The sequence below is a fragment of the Lates calcarifer genome, linkage group LG17 (assembly GCF_001640805.2).
Source record: "Lates calcarifer isolate ASB-BC8 linkage group LG17, TLL_Latcal_v3, whole genome shotgun sequence".
Taxonomy (NCBI): Eukaryota; Metazoa; Chordata; class Actinopteri; family Centropomidae; genus Lates; species Lates calcarifer.
In genome coordinates, this window is record NC_066849.1 from 1,188,404 (window position 1) to 1,209,269 (window position 20,866).

At 41.3% G+C, this 20,866-nt stretch overlaps 2 protein-coding genes across 5 annotated transcripts in view; one reads left to right on the top strand and one right to left on the bottom strand.

Annotated features, from left to right (window-relative positions):
- The window catches only part of LOC108896971 (putative hydroxypyruvate isomerase), a 139,170-nt gene extending 134,126 nt beyond the window's left edge, over positions 1–5,044 (top strand). The window contains exons 4-8 of one of the 4 annotated variants that reach the window (XM_051077210.1): positions 1,604–1,682; positions 2,805–2,854; positions 2,946–3,016; positions 3,711–3,845; positions 3,915–5,044. In XM_051077210.1, coding sequence (XP_050933167.1) covers positions 1,604–1,682; positions 2,805–2,854; positions 2,946–3,016; positions 3,711–3,747 — 237 coding nt within the window. In that variant the 3' untranslated portion in view covers positions 3,748–3,845; positions 3,915–5,044. The remainder of the gene's footprint in view (positions 1–1,603; positions 1,683–2,804; positions 2,855–2,945; positions 3,017–3,710; positions 3,846–3,914) is intronic. The other 3 variants (XM_051077209.1, XM_051077212.1, XM_051077215.1) reach the window with 3 other exon arrangements.
- A 958-nt stretch (positions 5,045–6,002) lies between these two features.
- The window catches only part of LOC108896974 (SZT2 subunit of KICSTOR complex), a 95,294-nt gene continuing 80,430 nt past the window's right edge, over positions 6,003–20,866 (bottom strand). The window contains 8 exon segments of the mRNA XM_051077216.1: positions 6,003–8,672; positions 8,756–8,824; positions 9,235–9,345; positions 11,202–11,718; positions 12,073–12,195; positions 12,283–12,460; positions 13,462–13,675; positions 16,527–16,592. Of these exon segments, the coding sequence (XP_050933173.1) occupies positions 8,529–8,672; positions 8,756–8,824; positions 9,235–9,345; positions 11,202–11,718; positions 12,073–12,195; positions 12,283–12,460; positions 13,462–13,675; positions 16,527–16,592 (1,422 nt within the window). The 3' untranslated portion in view covers positions 6,003–8,528.

Consider the following 20,866-nt stretch of genomic DNA (forward strand, 5'->3'; position numbering starts at 1 on the left):
GATGGAGGCCATCTTCATACAGAACCTAAACTATGCTGCTGATATCCTCTCAAAGGTATGTTTAGGTAGGTTTTCTGTCCAACACACCAACAACATCAGCAGAATGGAGTGAAACTTGCAGATTGCTGCAAAAAGTAGGAATATACATGAGAAGACATTTAAATATGATTCAACTGACATTACAGTAATTGAATGTAGTACAAGAGAAGACAGGATGCACTTCCTTAGCTGTGTAAGAAGATTGGAAGCAAAGGGAAACAGCTTAGATTAAAAGTATATCTACCAACACCTCTAAAAAGTGCACTAACCCTTTCAGACAGTAGACACACCTATGAAACAACTCAACAGACACTGCGACCTGTGTTGGCCTGTAGAAGCAAAAGTTGGAGGCTAAAATGTAAAACTGGAGCTGCTGTGAGCTGAATGCATGTTGTTGAAACAGCTGAAAGGCAAAGGATCTACGACCAAAGCTGGAGGCAGAAATAAAATGTCTTTAAACAGTGAAAGAAGAATTTCTTTGGATTAACATCAGACAGATTATCTGCATCCTGAGACAGCTGAAAGTTTACATTCCTAAACGGCTTAAAATAGAAAGTTAGAACGGTAAACTCTTCCCGTAGAATTTTTTTCACTCGTGAGCGCTGGGAGACTTTACTGAAGACGGACACTCAATGGCCTCTTCATTAGGTACACCTTGCTAGTACCAGGCTGGACCCCCTTTTACCCTCAGATCACCTTAATTCTATGTGGTATAGATTCATCAAGGTGCTGGAGACATTCCTGAAGTTACAGCCAGCAGCAGCAGCAGCCTGAACTGTTGGTACAGGGCAGGATGGATCCATGCTTTCATGTTGTGACCCTACCATCCAAATGTCACAATCCAGAATCATCAGACCAGCAAAGTTCCAGTATTCTCTGCCAGTTTGTGAGTCTGTGTGACTTGTAGCCTCAGTTTCCTGTTCTTAGTTGACAGGAGTGGCACCCTGTCTGGTCTTCTGCTGCTGTAGTCCATCATCTGATCTTCTGCAGACCTTGGTTGTAGCAAGTGGTTATCTGAGTTACTGTTGCCTTCCTACCAGCTTGAAGCAGTCCTGGCCAATCTCCTTTCTCCCAGAGAGCTGCTGCTCACTGGATATTTGCTCTTTTTCAGACCATTCTCTGTACAGCCTGTGCAGGAAAATCCCCTTAGATCAGCACTTTCTGAAATACTCAGACCAACAACAATGCCACAGTCAATGTACTGAGTTGCTGCCATGTGATTGGCTGACTAGATATTTGCGTTAAAAAGCACTTGATGAAGTGGCTGGTGAGTGTACATGTGTCATTTGTGTAGATAATACTGCACTGTTGCAGTTTCAGAAATGCCCACCTCGGCCATTGTTGCATTTACTTCTCCACTGATTGACTATCTGTCCTTGAATGGTCTAATTGGGGCAGTACCTTCAACATGACTGACGAGGTTAGATAACACCGTCTGGGCAGCACTGCTTCATCGTCCTCTCATGTTGGACGGCAGACTTGTCGCTACAGCGACTCACTCTGCACCATAATCCCACCACCACAGCTGTCACGATGCTCTTTACAATGTCTCTGTCCCTCACAGGAAGGAGTCACTGGCTTGATTGAACCAATCAACACAAGGATTACAGATCCCAGGTATTTTCTGGACTCTCCTCATCAGGGTGAGACACTGTTCCACTGAGACAACACTATCACTATGTAGTTTGTTTAAAAAACTGAATTTGATTGGATTCCTGAGCAAAATAGATACAGGGTTTATTTAGTCTTGATTCGAGCAGCAGGAGCTTTCAGTTAACAAGGCTCAGTATTCCACTGCACTCTGCGCATGGAAGCTGCTGATTATTAGATGGTAACTCAAGGCTAGTTTTGCAGGATAATGTTTTATGTGGTATTTGAAGTCATTCTCATATCTGCAGTACATTTCCAAAAAATCCCCAAATTTTGACAATCCCAAATTTTTGAATTATTCAAATAAGTGGAGGCTCAGATAAGGTCCACTGGCTGACTGTTTGACTCCAAACATAAACCTTCTACTGTACACTATCAATAAAATTGTGAATATGCAAAGATAATTTAACTTGTATGAATTCACTTACCGTAATTTCCGGACTATTGAGCACACCTGAATATAAGCTGCACCCACTAAATTTATAAAGAAAAAAAAAAGTACATATACAGGCCGCACTTGTCTATAAGCTGCAGGTGTCTAAATGTTTTTGCGGCATGAAGCTCGTCAGCCCTGTAAAAATCTATAAATTAGCCGCATCATTGTTTAAGCCGCAAGGTTCAAAGCGTGTGAAAAAAGTAGCGGCTTATAGTCCGGAAATTACGGTAAATTGTAGGCTGATGTGAGGCAGCACTGGTACTGAAAGGAATTTTCATAAAAGAACAAGTTTAATCTTGGCACCTGCCAGCTCTACTCACCGTCAGTTTAACTGAACCTGTCCAATGATATGACATTATGTTCTTCCACTTCTGAGACGACATGAAAAGTTGGTCAGGTTGAAGGTTTGATAGAAGTCTGATGTCTGAAGTACATGGGACATACTGTTATTGACTCTTCCTTCAACTTTCCCTAAATGCTCTTAAATTGAAATGGATTCAGACAGAACCAGGTGTGTCATGTTGTACAATTGTGCTCTGCAGATTTGATGCTGTACAGTATGAGTGTGTCTTTTCCTACCACCTCTCCTGAGAAAATCATCCATCCTGTCTCATATACATCATGTCTGGGCATCAGCCATGAGTTCTGTCTCAGCTGATGCTTGTTTTTGTGTCCATAGCGGCTGGAATCCTGGAGAAGCTCGGGAAGCCAAACATCAAACTGCAAATGGTGGGTGCTTTGGAAATTTGTCTGAACTTGAAAATAAAAGAGCAAAAAAATCCATGATGATGACAACAAACAAATCTTTGAACTGTTTCAGGACATCTTTCACTGGCAAATAATGGATGGAAACCTGACACAAAAACATACACAAGTATTTTCCCATAATTGGTGAGTAAGACGTGATAAACATGAAAAATCTACAGCCCACTGATACAGATAATACAGCTGTTACACCAGGAAAAAATAGTTGAAATCACAGTATGATAAAAATGTTAAAGATGTTACTCAAATCCTTCAGCTTGGTGACTGCCAAGGTTTCATATCTCAAGGCTGCCCTCTCGCCCCTCTAAAAAAAAAGTCCAGTATGATTCCCCCTCACACCACCTGAATGTTATTGGAGCAGTTTGCATAAATAAGTCACTAGATTTTTATGGAAATGTGGTAGGTTATCCACATACTAAACTATGGGGGTGGGGTGGGCGTGTGTGAGTGGTATTCTGCACTGTTTTTAAAAACAGCTGGAAAGAGTATTAGGTTCTATAATGAAATTTCCACTGTCTGTGTTTCCATAAGTTTCTTTTTCATAGCACAAAAAAGATGATTTGCAACAATCATCTATACCACCAGTTTGTTTTGATGCTGAATTCTCACTTGTGTGGAAATGCCTTCAGCTGGAGAAGGCATAGAATGGCAGTACCAGATTGTGTTTCTTTATACAGCTACTGAAGATAAACTTGTGCAGCTGTAATGGTGTGAAGTAGAGTGTTGTTGACTAAAGAGCATGCTCAGTCAAACCCCTGGAGATGATAAAGATGAAAAACACAGTATGCAGCAGTTAAAGAAGAAGTGCTGTGTTTCTCAGGTCATGTTCAGATTGCTCAGGTTCCAGGCAGGAATGAGCCTGACAGTGCCGGAGAGCTGAACTACAACTTCCTGTTCAACACACTGGAAAACCATGACTACCAGGGATACATTGGATGTGAATACAAGCCACTAGGTGAGTGCTCTTTCAGTTGTATTAATTTAGGGGAAAAAACATTTTAATAATCATCTCTCTTCACTTCAGGAAACACAACTGATGGTCTGGGTTGGATCAAAGATTACTGGACACACAACAAGTGATGAGCACGGGTGACTCAACCACCTGTGAACCTGTTTCATTAATGGGAAAAAGTCAGTGAGACCTTTAAATGACCTGGGTTTCTGCATTAACTGAGACCTGATCCTCATCTAAATCATAACCACAGACAAACACAATGTGCTTCAGCTGCTAACAGTTAGAATTGGTCATGTATTTACTGAACACACTCATTCAACATGAACAGTCGTGGTGGGAAAACTAAGTGAACCCTTGGAGTCCAGCTCTTGCAGTATCTGCTGATCAGAGCTGCACAATGTTCAGGAGGAAGTTTGGGCCATTCTTCCTACAGAGCTGATCATATTCTCAGGATGTTTGGGGTAAACGTTTCTCTGAGCTCAGTCCACAGCAGCTCTGTTGGGTTCAGGTCTGCACTGTGACTGGACCAACAACAAAAGGTGGATTTTCTTTGTCTGAAGTCGTTGTGTAGTAGATTTACTTTGATGTTTAGGCTCATTGTCCTGCTGATCTTCAGCTGGACACACAGCCTGACATCATCCTGGAAGATACACTGAGAACGTTGAGAATTCATTGCTCCGTGTTCCATTTGTCTTTGGAGTCGTCTTAGCTGGGCGTCCTCTTCTAAGGAGAGTAACAGCAGAACTAAATAATCTCCATCTATAGACAGTTTGTCTGACTGTGGACTGATGAATATCTGAACTCTGAGGTGACTCTGTAACACTTTCAGTATTATACTAATCAGCTATTCTTGATCCCAAGTCTTCTGGGGTCTTTTGTGTGAAGCATGGTTCACATCAGCAGATGCTTCTGTCAATAGTAAACTCAAAAATAAGTCAGAGTAGATCTGACCTACACCTCTGATCTGGATTCACTGACTGGACTCCAGATTTGTTAACTCCTGACTCCAGTTAGCTTTTGTTAATGTCATTAGCCGAGGGGTTCACATGCTTTCTCCAACCTACACTGAGTGTTTGAATAATGTTTTCAGTATGGACATGAACATTACAATGATTTGTGTGTTATTAGTGAAAATAGATTGGGGTTGTTCACATTATCATCATTAAAATAAGGTAATAAAAGGATGAGATTCATATATACACCTCTGGTCAAAGGTTGAACAGCAGTGGAAATAAATGAAGCCTTGAAGGTTGATGCTAATAATTCCTAAAGGTGCTACAACTTTTGTTGAATAATTACAAACCCTCTGTCTGTACAAAGGCAGTGTTGGAACCCTCTGATGCAATATTAGGACAACACTGTGTTGTTGGAATGGTGACAGACAAAGTTTGTCCCACAGCAAGATAATGAACCAAAACATTAGAAGAAGAGAACCAGATGGAGGCTTCACATGATGGAGGAGCAGCACAGTCTCCAGACTTCAACCCCACACAGCTGATTTGGGCTGAAGTGGACAGAAGCGGAGAGCAAAGCAACAAGTGCAACGCATGTATGTGAACTTCTGCAACAGTGTTGGGACAAACTGTCCACACAATGTTTCATTTTCATTGTAGAATTTGTTCAACTGCTCAATGACTCAAAGGTTTAGATCAAATTTAATTCAAAAAGATTCAGTGATTCCTGGTTTTATTTTATTTTATTTTTTTTAATTGTTTATTTTTTTTCTATAAACACTGAGACGCTGAATCATGGAAATTTAAATATGAAATAGAAATAGAACATTTAAATAATATGTGATGGGGGGACTGTTAAGCTGCTAGCATTCTCTCCATTTTATTCTGGTGCCAGCAGCTGCAAATGAAAAGTGTGCACATCCTGTTTATGTTCATTGTTCATGACAGTTTACAGTCTCTAATATTTGTGGGTCAACAAATCTGGTCCTCTCAGCTTTCTTTTGCCATCAGGTCAAGTTTAGTCATACAAAGCAGGCAGACAAGTCTACAGCTCTGCAGTGGTCTGCAGCTCATTGCACATGGTCGTCAGTGTTTGGCCCTGCCTGGCCAGTAGACTTTACTTTGGAATTAATGTACGGTAACATAATTAGCAGATGCAGATACAGATGATGGATGTATGCAAAAATGATTCATCACATTCTCATTCATCTTACTGGTTTATTTTGCGTTTCACATACTGTATAAAGTGTTCTGTATATACATAATATACATTATACAGTTCGAGACAGTGCAGTGTTTATATTACAGTGTCAAAATGTTAAAGACTCACTTGTTACACTTCACATTTTTCATGATGAATATCCAGTGTTTAACATTCAGACTGAGTTCTCTGAGAGCGCTGCTTTGCTCAGCATTTCTTCATTTTACATCCAAACATGGAACATGTATCTGGTTTCCTTCCACTGAGAACGTGCAGAAATGTAAGGCCTGAAGTCATTAACAAAGGTACTGCAGTGGATATCAAGCCTTCACACACTCCTGTGTGAGGCTGGCTTCATGCCCTCTTGTAATCAGAGGTATGACCAGTCTCACAGTTTCAGAACACACAAGTCAAACTCATCACCCTAAACGAGGTTTGGAAACACTCGGTGCTGATGTCATGTGGCATGCTATTATGCAAATCATCAAAGTTAATATGACCCATTTTCTGGCTTATAGAAGGCAATTTATCCAAACTGACGGAGGCACTTTCACTGCAGAACAGGAGGGTGTTTCCAAAGATCTTCTGTGCAGAGCTGATGGAATGACAACAGTATCGCTTCAAAGGTTTGAGACTTTAAAAAAAAGGAAAAAAATTAAACAGAGAAAGGCACTTAAGGGCAGCAGACATGGCAGTGGGGTATATGTGGGTAGCAGGTCTGGAAATCTACACATAAAAGCTTCCCATTCTGCTCTGACTTCTCAGTCTCACTCTGTGCTGTCAGAAGGCACAAGATCCAAGGTAACTCAGACCTACTAATGCTGCAGAGTATGAAACGTATGCATTTTATAGCCACAGGTGTTTGTTGTTGGTTGCTTATGACTGACTGATGATGCATTTCAGCATGAAGCATCAGAGTAAATCCAAACTGATGATGTACATTTACAATGTCTCTCAGTCACAGATAAGAAAAAAATAAATACAGCAGTGTCTTCTCCACTGGTAGAGGCCTAAATGTTTCCTTATCCATCAGATCAGAGTGTGTGGCACAGCACAGCAGGACCTTCCTCCAGCCTGGAAGCATTCTGATCATGACAGGATCTCAGAGAGACAGACTAATCTCTGCCTTCCAAAATGTCTCTATCTGATCAGAATGAGCAGTCAGTGTCTCTCAGTAAAAAGCTCTGTGCTTGAGGTCTTCAAACTGACCTCATCCCTGAACACTTCATTCACTCCTACTTTCCTAGCTTATAAAAACTCATTAATCCCCTCCAACGTTGTGATGTGCTGCCCTGATTGATTACTGTGAAGCAAACTTGTCCCTTGCTAAGCTGAATCCCTCCTTTCGTAGCTGACAAGCTGCCTTTGTTTCTTGTCAACATTTTTTGAGGACATTGTTTCATTGGAATAAACTTTATTGGAAGTGCCAAAGGTCAAAACCAAGCAGGGGTTCAGTGTTTTTGTTCACTGTACTGTGACTGCTCAGTAGCTCTGTACAGTGAGGATATGGAAGCTGTGAGTTCTGGTGGGGCACAAAGGCAGATTATATCATCTAGTATCATTATATCATCTAGTGTTAACAGAGCGTACACCGTGAGTTTCAGGTAGCAGCTTTACTTATTTCCCTTTGAAGCTGGATATAATGTGTCATAATTGTGTATTTGTTTCTCCTGATGTTAACAGAGGTGTTTGGTCCCCACTGTAATACACAGTGGGAACCCTGTCAGCCTCGCTCCAGGAACTTCACTAAAGCCAGTTTTACTTCATATGTGCACAAAGGAAAATATCCTTTTTCCATTATCAAGACATACATTAAGCTTCTCTAATACTTGTGACGTACTTGCTTTTTAACCCAGCATTGGCACAGCTGCAGTGGGAGTAGTGTTATCGTGGCGCACTGTTGATGCTGCAGCTACATGCTCTGTGTACCTGGAGGATTAAACCTATCCACTGAGGATCAGGGTCTGATCAGGGTGGGCTCAGGAATTTGTTCCTGTACTCCAACTTAATACAATCTCACCATGGTGACAGACAGACAGACAGACAGACAGAGGGTATTACTGCTGCCTTCCTTTCTGGGGTTAATTCCATTTTGTGGATATGCAGCACTAATTTCTGCTCTACAGGGTGAGGTGGCTCTCATGCACACATGAATGCATATTTAAAAGAATGTACATCAGAGAGAGAAGGCTGACACACCAGTTTGGGGGCAGTTTGTTTTCAGACTGGGAGAGCTAACTGATGCACCAGCTTGGAACATATAACAAGACAGGAGCAATGCATTAGAAAGCAGTAATGATCAACCATTTTTCCCAGGGCCAGTTTGCTATTTGAATCTTTGATCTTTTTTGGGTCAGGTGTCAATTCTCTGACCTGGAAAAACATCTACTGTATGCATCATGTGTACTGATAGGGCACTGCATAAATACAGACACATCACTATCCACAGTGAGAGGCGTAGCTGCAGGGAGAGCATACTGACAAGAAGCACATGGACGTGTGCTGAGGCAGGTCCAGCACTGATCAGCTCTACAAGAGTCCCGTCCAGAGGTTATAGCACGCAGTGTTGATGACAGACTCCAGGTGATGATACATGGACACCAGCTGAGGAGGAGGGCTGCTGCTGGCCTGCGGCTGACACGGCAGCGGCTCTCGAAACACCACCTTTAGACTCTGTAGGAGGAGGAACATGCATTGCTAAGGTTTATGCACAACTACAACATAATAATATAAATCATATAAGTGTAATAACGTACTGTTTTTCCAGCTTGGGCGTCCAGAAAGACCAAAACAAAGCAGTCTGTAAACTTCTGGTTCAGAACAGCCTGAAGCAGGACACAAACATAGACTGAACATTTTTAAACAGAGATTCATCCTTTCACTCTTCTTCATGATGCTACACATTAAAAGCCCCTTTCTCTTCAGTGACAGGTCAAATGTTAAAATACTGACAGGATGAACTAAACAGTAGCAAAGGCTCTGGTATTTTTCCCATTCATTCCTCTTTGAAATTTTTCTTTTACTCACAACTACAGTGTTTCTCAAAACACAAACAAGGGAGTGTCCAGGATAACTCAAATACTGTATACTGTCGAGTTGGTTACCTATTGTTGATAAAGTATATATTTAGATACACATATTTAGAGTTAGTCTACATTTTCCTATTGTTGCCAATTCCCACAATACCAGTTCCTCTCCTATAGAAAGACAATGGAAACAAAGAGCATCCTCTCACCAGGTACTGGATGCCATTGTCGTCAAAGTGTCTGCAGCTCTGAGGGAAGCGGTTCAGCAGGACTTTGATCAGACTCTGGTACCAGGCTGGACTCATGGTCAGGAAACAGTCCTGCAGCAACATGTCACACATTTCCATTGTAACAATGTGCCATTCATTCATCATAAACTTCATCTGAGGAGAGTGTTTGATTTCAGTTCAGGTAAAACATTACAGCTGATTAATGGAAAATATTTTCTAATGGCTGAGCTTCCTGTTTAATTAATAAAGTCTGTGCTAACATTGTGACACTCTGTGCTACCTGCAGATATCATCAGTTAAGATTCTGTATCTACTAATGACATTTGACTGTAGAGTATTTAAACTAAGTATGTTTCAGGCCTACACAACATAAAGTCAACACAATACCCCAGTTTCTGTCTAAAGTGCTGACTCAGCTCTGTGGTCTTTCTTTCTTTGGGGCTACAGACGAGTGGTGGAGCACTGACTGGTGCTCTTATTTTTAGAATATTTATATTTTTATCAGAGCTGGGCAGAGAAACTGTCTTGAGAAGGTCAATTCACTCAAAGTACATAAAATAATAATAATAATAATAATAAAAATCCAAATACTCACACTGCTCTACAGGTGGGTGGTGATTTTAATATTAATGTGGACATCAACAATAACAGCCTTAGCTGTACGTTTATCTCAGCACTGGACTCTATTGGCCTCTCTCAGTGTGTAAAAACCTCACTCAGTGTTTTAACCATGCTCTAGTTTAAAGTAAATGTAATCAAACGTCTTGTTAAAAAGCCCACTCTCACAGATCTAACCTAACCTCCCCTTTCTTTCTAAGATCCAACAGTTTATTCAAGGATTTTCAGTCAGGATTTACTGCATCATAGCACAGACACAGCACTAGTGAAAGTTACTAATGACCTCTTAGCACATCAGACAAAAGATGAGGTGCTTTTGATATGATTGACCATCACGTTCTTTTAACTAGGTTTAAGTCCTATCTATCTGATAGGCTTCAGTTTGTATATTTTAACAACTCCATGTTCCAGTTCCACCAGGTTCTGTGCTTGGACCAGTGCTATTCACCTGACAGTTTATTTGCTATATTTGTCAGTATGAAGCCTGATGAAACTTTGATCAGGATATTTTCTGTCTCAAAAAGGATGCAGAAAAACTAGTCCATGCATTTGTTACTTCTAGGCTGGACTACTGTAATTCATTATTATCAGGCTGCCCCAACAAGTCTCTAAAGACTCTGCAGCTGATTCAAAATGCTGCAGCATGATTACTGACAGGAACTAGAAACAGAGACCATATTTCTCCTGTGTTAGCTTCTCTACATTGGCTCCAGTCAATCCAGGATAGAATTGAAAATCCTCCTCCTCACCTACAAAGCCCTGAACAGTCAGGCATCATTGTACCTTAAAGAGTGTATATTCCCCTACAATCCCACTAGAACCCTGTTCTCCCAGAATGCTGGTTTACTGGTGGTTACCAGAGTTTCCAGGAGTAGAATGGGAGTCAGAGCCTTCAGTTGTCAGGCTGCCTCTGACTGTGGAACCTTCTCCCAGTTTTGGGTCCAGGAGGCAGAAACACCCTCTGTACCTTTAAGAGTCGGCTTAAAACTTTCCTCTTTGATAAAGCTTATAGTTAGGGTTGGCTCAGGCTTGAACCATGACCTTAGTTATGCTGCTATAGGCCTAGACATGATGCACTGAGCTCCTCTCTCCTTCTCTATCTGTATATATTCATATCCTATTCTTTATAGAGATGTCACTTCCAGATGTCAGCAATAAACATGGTGAATAAAGTGTTTTAACAACACACAGCAATGATGGCTAAAACAAAGTAAATAAGGCTGAGGTTGTAATAAACCAAATTATTCTATTACAATTTACCTGGCTTTGACAGAAGGTAAAAGGATGGTGGATGAATGAAAAATGAGAGCCCTTAGTGGGAGTCTTACTAGCTGCGGGTCGATCTCCCCCACTGAGCGGCTCTGCACAGCCTCCAGTAGCTCCTCCAGTTCACTGAACGACAGCTTAGTCAGCTTCAGTTTGTCCAGAGCCAAGTGCTCTCCATGGAACAGTCTCCTCCACAAGTTATCCCTGCGGCAGTGACCCATGGCCTGCTCCACGCTGACCTGGATCTGTCTGCGGGCTGACGCCACCTCGTTGTTGAGCAGAGGGAACAGAGGGGAAGGGTAGAGCAGTCCCTGAGCTTCTGCTCCACCCCTTGCCAGAGGATAAAACTCATTCCCGTCACTGGGGGCAGAGGCGGCTGCAGCTTCAGATGATGTTTCCTCCCAGAGGTCCTGCTCGGTGCCACGTGACCCACAGGCCTCTGCTCGATCCGGAGGAAGCCGCCCACCCAGCTCACCAGGATCACGGTGGATCTGCGGTAGCTTCTTGAAACGGCGCATGTCAGCAGTGAGGCGGGGGAAGAGCTCTCTCTGACTGGTCATGATCACATAGAACCGCAACCTACACATACAGGTATGGGAGGATTTAGAGAGGCATTCATTCCTATTGCAGAATAGAGATTAGAACCTGACCAACACATTAGCCCATTTAGCTTATCACAGACAGATCTGTACCGCTGTATGTGTTGGCTGAAAAATAACAACAATTTGTAGTAAATCAATACCTAATGATGAACTGGTTGTAATGGTCTGTTATTCTTTTAAAGCAAACCTATGCAAAAATGATGAAAACAGTGTAAAACAGTGTCTGGTAAGAGTTTGACAGTAGTGATGTCTCAGCAATTAGTATCATTATTATATGTTATTCTTCATACACTGTCAGTCTTCTTTAATCTCTTCTTTCATATCTTCTCACCTCAGCAAATGCCTCTCCCCGTCTGACTGCTCTTCAAATGGAACGGCGTTATGGCACACCACCAGGGACACGTCAAAGTCATCATGGTGGTGCAGGCCCTCCAGATCCTTGTAAGAACCCGAACTAAAGCAGGAGAGAAAAGAAGAAGGTTGAAATGAGGCAGCTTGTGTAGGAGACAAGATGCGTTCTGAGATTCCAAAGCATTTGTACCTGTTCCACAGAGCCACTAGAGCGTACTCATGCAGGTCAGATGTCCCTTTCTTGTTGTCAGTGGTGACTGCAGTCTTGGACATGCGCAGCGGCTTCATGCCATAGGTGCTGGCATGGTCAGTAATGTAGTTGTAGAGCTGGTGAGCTGTTATCATTCCAGTGGAGATGGAGAAGCTCCCTGATGTACACAAGGAAAAAGTGTTGAGTATTTGAAGTTGGCCCTCTTTTCTCACATTCTTCATCAACACTTATGTGTCGAGCAGTTATTTTGTTTAAATGAATTAAGTTAAACATGTCTGTATACATCCCAAACTAAAGCTACTGCTGTGTAACAAATTTTACTCCCAAACACAAACAAGACAAAATGGTCTCAAGTAGAAAAACATTATTATAGCGTCAGTGGTGCCAACAGTCTTGGACAAAGCCACAGAACAACAACGAGTTTAAATGCAAAACTAATACTAGACATGCCTTGATATTTTTAAAAACACCGTCTCATCTGTGGGACACTTTGGCCTCAGTAGCACTACTTTAGCTGTGTTTTGGTCAGTATCGGATCCTCACTCTACATTTACATATTATACACTGTTTGAAAGCTATTAGTGTTTTAGGATTTGGGATTTATGGGCTCAGAAGAGTTTTCCATACTAAACTACAGGCCTTGAATTTTCATTTTATACCAAAGAATAATAGGTGAAGGAAAAACACTGACATGATGACTATGATCATGCCTTTGAAACTTTGGTTTAGTATCTTACACTGATTCTGACTGAGAGTTACCTTTCAAAGGAGACCAGGGCTATATCTGTAATTAAGAGGGTTGAAGAACAGTAACTTCCACTTTCTCTGTTACCCACTTGCTGGTGATAATATTCTTATCCTGTAGAACAGCCAGTGTGAATGGCCAAAACCTCACATAAAGCAGTAATTTAGGAAGGCTAGTTTAAGTGACTATTTGTGAAATGGGTTCAATTCAGTATTTGTTAAGCAATTTAATTAGAAAAGCGTATGTGTACAGCGGTTTACGACACCAATCACTAACTTTCCCTCTTTATCCACTGAGTTAATGACGTGGTATTCTGATGTAGTCATTTGGATGATAGCTTCCTCTTTCCAGAGCAAATCTTCTGTGACTGTTGCTGGTTGAATCTGAATGATCTGGATTTATACCAAAGTCACCTTGGAAGACATGGTTACGGCCAAACTTGGGAATGTCTGGGTGATGGGAGATGAAGTCATCCAGGAAGTCGGTGAGCTGGTAGCCCTGGCGTAGCGTCATGTGGCAGCCAACCAAGTACTGGTGAACCACTCGCAGATGGAAGTCATAGCTGAAGGAGTGAACATGCATCAGGTCCCGTACCTTATCACACTCCTCAGTGAAGAGCATGGAGAGCTAGAACAGAGCAGTGGACACAGTCATTACCAGTGTACCAAACAAGTCCAAACAAATGAGTATTTTCACAGCTGCAGAAGGACACTCTAACTCCAAACTCAAGTCGGGCAGTTTTCATGAGCATCCCTCTGTGAAATGAACACAATCTGGCAGTTACTGCTGTCTCTGAATGGTTATCTGTGTAATCATCCATTAGTGACCCTGCTTTGCATTTGAAGGGAACACCCTCTTGTTCCAGCTGCTTCCTGCTTTGAGCTGTGCACCTTAGGGTCCTGCTGCTCAGTGACTCCCTTTGCTTCTTAGGTGGGAGCCTTCTGTATGCAACTTTGATATGAATCAGATTCGTAACAGTATCTTATTTAATTAAATCCAACATCAAAAGGGGGCTGACAAAAGCGTTAATTGCAAATGCGAATGGCTGCAGTGAAAGGCTACAGTGTGCAATTAATGACAGCATAATAAGAGTGTACAGGGAGAGCAAAGTGCTACTCCTGCATTTACTTTTATCTGGACCATTTGCCTGGAACATACACAAATGGGGTTTATCAAATCAAAGAGGCAAGACAGCTAAAGAAAACCTTTTCTCTGTGTCAGTTTCTGGAGCTTTTCCTTACATATTCCAGCCTTAACACTTATCCAGAAACCACGAAAAGGGCAGAAGACTTTCATCACCACAGAGACAGGAAATAAGAATATTCTTGTTGTACAGAGGCATGAAAAGATGAACATTAACTTTTCTCTCCCTGGTGATGTCCCCGCAGTCAGAAAGACAAATTAAGTGTGACCTCTTACCCTGCTATCTATGGAGCCAGGAAGCCACTGGGACTACAGAGATCTCTTTAGCTCAGAGGTAGTTCATTTCCTGTGTGTGTGTCCTCTCGACTCTCTAGCCAGCATTTATTATTTCCTAACCTGTAATTCCAGACGTTTCATCCTCTAGCTAATTAAAGACCCTATGTAACTTTGAAAAGAACAAATTGTTAGGGCGAGAGGCGGGGCTGCAGCTCCTCTCCTGTCAACCTCACACAGTGGAAGAGAAATTAATGACAGTGGCTACATTGACGGGAGAAGCTGTAATCATGAGGTTGTTCAGGAAGAAGAGAAGACGCAGAGCAAGTTGATTGAAAACAGACAAGAAGAGTCATGATAGGAAAAGTTCAAAAATGATGACATCCACTGACATTTCACTTTGAGGTTGTTCTGTCCTTAAAAACAGAAATTAATTAAACATGTATTTAAACACATACAAACATGGAGCAACCTTGGTGGAGAGTAGTAAGTTTCTTTTAGTATTTCACAAACAAGTAGCTTGTAGCTGAGACCCAGAATAATGTGTTGCTCTTCAAACTACCTCTCCCGGTCTCAGACACAAATGTTTGAATTCTCTCCATATTGTAAGGTGATAGTAGGATGAGGGCTGCAGCCAGGATTTTAGAAATATTGAGGTCATGAGTCCAAGTTGTGAAATATGACATGCATTACAAACAATGTAATGTATTCGCATTTCACATGCGAAATGTCCAAAAACCACATATGCCTGTATGTGACTGTGTTTGGCTCTGATCCACTGCTTTTCACATGTTTATATTTCCTAGTTCTTTTAGCACATCATTTCAAACGTTAGGTCACACATTTGATGCCAGTTTTCATGTTTGATAAATGGATGATGGACTATGAAGAGACCAGGGACAACAATGGTGCAGATGTTATTTTAAATGTCTCATTGATTTGTTCACAATGTCTGTAACACATGAACAATCTGAAAATATTATGTTGCTTGTATCATTGCAATTGAGCATGTGATACCTGACAACCACACGTCTGTATGTGATTTTTCTCATGTTAAATGGTGTGATCAGAATGTGAAATCTGTTTTCCATAAATTGTGAGATGATTCATATCATGTATAGAATATTAAATCTAAAAATACTGGCATCAGCCTATAAACAGCACCTAAATAGTATGCCTTTAATTATAAAATGTAGCTCCCTCCACATTACAGTCCTCAGATCTCCAGAAAACTACAGAGGACATGACCTCAGTGTTTTCTGGTAGCTACAGGATTTAAGGTGAACACTGACTCTCATCTGTCCTCTTTCTTTGCACATACAGTCACTGACTTGCACTCAGTACCTATGTCTAATTTAAGGTAGTAAGAGAATGTAGAATATAAACAGAAGAGACTGACAAATGGGGAACTGCACACCATTTTTTTTTTTTTTTTTTTTTTTTTTTTTTTTTTGCTTAATGCAGTCAATAACACAAAGCAATTTCTATCACTTCAGTGGGATCTGAACCAGTTCAGTGCTAGAAAATCCAAAGGCCTGGAAGAAAGTCCTAGCTCTAGTCAATCTCCTACAACTAAAGATGCAAGAGGAAATACTGTCAGAGAAAGGGCAGATGGGGACAACAGTGGTTACACGGACACTTAGAAAATCACAAGCTGAGACACCCACGACACCCAAACCAGCAAGCATGGAGATGGACAGCCTGTCCAAAGTCAAAGAGGAAAAGGTAATCACAGGAGAGCTTGACTCAGACCTCAAACCCTGAACCTCTAAAAAAGATGATTCTTTTAAAATGCCTCACAGATGGGCATGTAAAACCAGTCTTTGAGACCCTCCATCCAGCTACACCTGATACTTAGTTTACAACAAAGCTATACGTGTGGCAACTGTGGCTCCCACAGAAATGAAAGCAGACTGACACCCACTCATTCCCAAGAGACAAAGACAGGCATGTAGATTTGGAAAGGAAGAGACCAGGACTGACGTCAGCAAGCAGAGCAGCGGGGAGGGGTGAAGCCTGATTGTAATGAGACACCCCTCCCTTGAGAATGGCTGGGACATACCGCACAGTCAGATACTTGGGTGGCATCTGGAAACGGCTTGCAACGAGGTTTGGTGAGGAGGCTGCCCTGATGGAGAGATGACATGAGGTGGGACTAGGCAGACATACAGACACACAGACAGATGGATGGAAGGGAGGACTGAAGAGATACTACATCTATCAAAAAGATCATGGTTTCTCAGACCTTTGCTATGCTACAGAAATCAAATAAGACACACATTACATATACACATTCACAGTAGTTATTTATAAAGAACAGCGCCTGTATTTATTGAAGTGCTATCTGCTGCATTCATTAAATTATGGTAAAGTCGACTATGAAAATCAGTATCGCCTTATTTATCATTATTTACCTGTGCACTGTCACAGCATGCTGTCTTTTGTGCTGTGACGAGCAGCTACTATCCTTAACACACTTTGTGGATGTTTGCATTATAATGTGCAGGTAGTGAATAGGCCTTCCAATAATATATTGACAGTGCTACCCAGGTCAGCTAACCAGTGCTTGACTCATCACTCTGTAATGTTTATCATAAAATGAAGATTTAGACATTTTACAGCACCCGTCGCCATGGATACAGTTTGAAAACCAAACCCAGTCTCCCAGACTACATTGCATAGATACATGTAATGCAGTCTGGGAGAATGGTTCTTTGAAAGAAGACCAGGGGAAAAAAATGCAGTAAAACCTTCCATTCATAAAACAAACTGTACATACTTACTCGGTCTGGGATGACCAGTAGCATATTGTGGCTAATGTTAGAAAAACAGATATGGCTGTCAAAGTCCACTGGTTAATGACTCTTCTGTTCTTGTGCCAATACATTTCTACATTCACCACTGTCCTATAACAGACCTTTTTCACAGCACAGTTTGACTTCTCATACCAGGAGAACCAAAGGTGGTGTTACTGCTGTTAATGCAGGAGCATGAATTAATTGGTGAGTTAGTCCATGTTTTCAATGTGTCAACAATGGGTCAGTAAGGTAAAGTAACAATGTCTATACAATATCAAGGCGTTTGAAAACACCCATCTCTCTTACATGAATAACACTGGGTTCACAAAAACAATTACATATATACATTAGACAATCAATTAAACACATTGTTTATTTTGCATAATTTAGTCAATTTCAAGCATTTTTCAGATTATTTATGGACATCCTCAAAACATACACAACAGCTGTAATACATGCATCCATTCTTCTTGTCTCACCACTTAAAGCCTTTTGCCACCCTGCTGTGCATAAAGCCACTGTCTTTTTCATGACAGTCAAGCTCTTATGTCACCTGTAGACACCAGAGGGAAACTAATGCCATGACATCTTTGACATCTTTCTTTGTCAGCTCAAAGTGCACTGGTTCCCAAAACTGAGACTGGATCAGTAACAAGTGGGAGAGAATGGAAACAGTGAGGGATGTTCACCCAATATAGAACAAGGCTGAAAGTAGGAAATGAACCTGTGGGCTGCTGGCAGACGGAACTGTGTCTGAAAAACCTGTAATCCTTCAAAAATGCTAAATTCTAGATGTGAAAAATTGAACCTTTGATTATGTATGGACCACAGAAATCACAGCTTGTGCATAGAACACACAGTAGACTTGTACTTCCCAGGAGACATCTTTGTGCACTTATTTAGAGGTGCAGGAAACTTGACTTAGAATCAGGTTTCTCTCACATCAGTGTACAGCTAAAAGATTTTTAGCTACAGACATATCAAGTAACAGTTAAAAATTACCAGTTTATTCAATGTTTTCTCATCCAGAGCTCAGGATGTTATGGAAATTTCTATTAAATGCAAACTATATTATTACCTTGCAAGTCTGTGTGTGTGTGTGTGTGTGTGTGTGTGTGTGTGTCATGGCAAAATGTGGTTCTACATCTTACTGTAGCAGTGATCTACCATGGAGGTGAAGTCATCTGGCAGGTGCAAAATACAGTCGAAAAAACTTTACAGTTGAGTACTCATGTAAGAATGTAGTAATGAGTACTGAGTACTTCGGGGTTGTTGCTGGACTAATCCTATCACAACATAGTCTCTACTTACATGGCATATGAACAAACATGTAAACACCTGCCAAATTACTCCAAGTGGCCTCTGTGGAACTTCCTGCCACCGCACGTCTCCAGGACCACAGTTTGCCATGATGATACACAGACACACACACACACACACACACACACACACACACACACACACACACACACACACACTGCTGCCTCAGTTGATAATCTGGAAGATGGTGGAAATAACATAGCTTCTTTGCTTTGTGTTCACTTCTGGCTACAATACAGTCAAGCTCTGGTTACACCAGAGAGTAGGAGAGTGAGGTTATTCTGCATACTACTCACATGGTTAATGTTTGAACGACCATAGATGTTTATATACGAGAAAGTTTTGTTTGTACGTATTGTATCTTTCATAAAAATATTGTATGTATTGTATGAATGTTAGTGAACTACAATAAAGACCTACTGTATTTGGTGAGCTCACTGCTAACATGTTAGCCTCTCAGAAACATTTCTGTCACAACTTAGTCACTACAGCTGTCCAAACTAGCAAGATAGGTCAGTCACTAACAGGACAAAGTTTATTCCACAGACATACTGCCATTAGGAGGGGATTGAAATTTGTAAAAACAGAGAGCCATTGTTAGGGTGAAGTGACCCTTTAAATGAATATGAGGGTAAAAGAAGTTCATCTCTGTGAAGCAGTGTGAGATCCCTACATGGCAAGACTACAACAGCCCAGGTATACAGGCCTATACCCAGGTGGACTGACCTTTTCTTTGACTTCATGTTTCATGACACAGTAACATTCCTGTCCATGGATAAAAACAGACGTATCTCTGCAGTGATACACTAACTTTACAGATCAGAACAAAACTGTGTTTTCATTATTAGGCCATCTATCTGTTGCAGTAATGCTACCATCAAAATATTACTACATTTATGCAGCAAAATAAAAAGGGCTGTAATAATCCCCCCGACACGGCAGAAAAAAACATTCTGTGATTCCTCAGAGGAAACAACATTCAGAGCACAGCCGCTTTGTTCCCAATGAGTTCACAGCAGAAACAGTCAATCTTTGTGTAACAGCTCACCTGTTTACTGATGATCATTCGATAAGATCACAGTACCACATCACAAGATTTAAATAATAAATGAAGCTACCGCTGCTGAGACACATCCTGCTGCTGTGTGACGGCCACAGCTACTTAATAAAGTCAAAGAAAAGGAGCCTGCACTCTACATTTCTTTGGTCAGTGTGAGACAGTGTGTGAAAGCAGCAAAGTGTGGCAACACAGTGATTCTGAGGGAGACGGACAGCTGTCCCACTAACAGAAAGGTTTTCTCCCCAGAATACATGGCTGATAAAAAGATGTGTTCCTTTTTAACATCTTTCTTAATGTTAGCTTCTTTTCCTTTAGCCTTTTAGCCTCTTCTCCAGTCTTATCCTTCCTCTTCTAGACTGTTATTCCTGCAACATTTGTTCTTTTACACTGAGCTGCATGCTTTTTTAGCCTTTAGTTTAAACAAGCCCCCCTTTGTAACCCATACCAAACTGAATGAGCATGTTTTTTTTTGTTTTTTTTGTGTGTGTGTGTGTGTGTGTGTGTGTGTGTGTTTCAGCCTCACTTTCTCACTGATAGTTTTTGGAAGATTTGCCATCTGGCCAATGAAATTACTTGCAAGACTATTTAACTGGTCTGGTTAGGGAAAGTGAAAATATCAGAGTTCTATCTGGCTACAAAAACCACAGACAATGACAGCTGCACAGTCCAACAACTTCTGCCTGCTTGCAAAAACCATCATCAGCCTGTTCCCTCCACCCTGGAGCGGGATGGCCCCTGCCCAAGCCTCACTGCGTGACAACTGCTACGTACCTGGGATTGGTGGCGAGTATGTCGGCACTGAGATAACTACGCCTGGTCTGAAAGAAAGGAGACCAATTCAGCAAAAGTAGGTAAGACCTGTCCTCCTGCTGTCTGTGATAAAAACTGAAGTCAGATAGAACTCTGAATTATTAACCCTCTGTCCTGGAGAAGTTGATTGTTCTACCAGTGTAGCGGTGTTCTCTGGTCTCCCTGATCCACACTTTCATTTCACTATTGCCAAAACCAAAAGGTCCAAACAGGTTTGGACTGTTCTTTCTCTGTGACAAAACACAGGCCAACTGTTCCAAAACCCAACATCTGAAACAATAACTTATTAAGATAATATCATTTCAATAAGGAAACAACATGGGAACTATTAATAGAAACTGATGGTATTTCTAAACTGCCATTAACACCTATAAAACCCATTTAGTTACAAATGCACATTTATTGGTTTCTTGT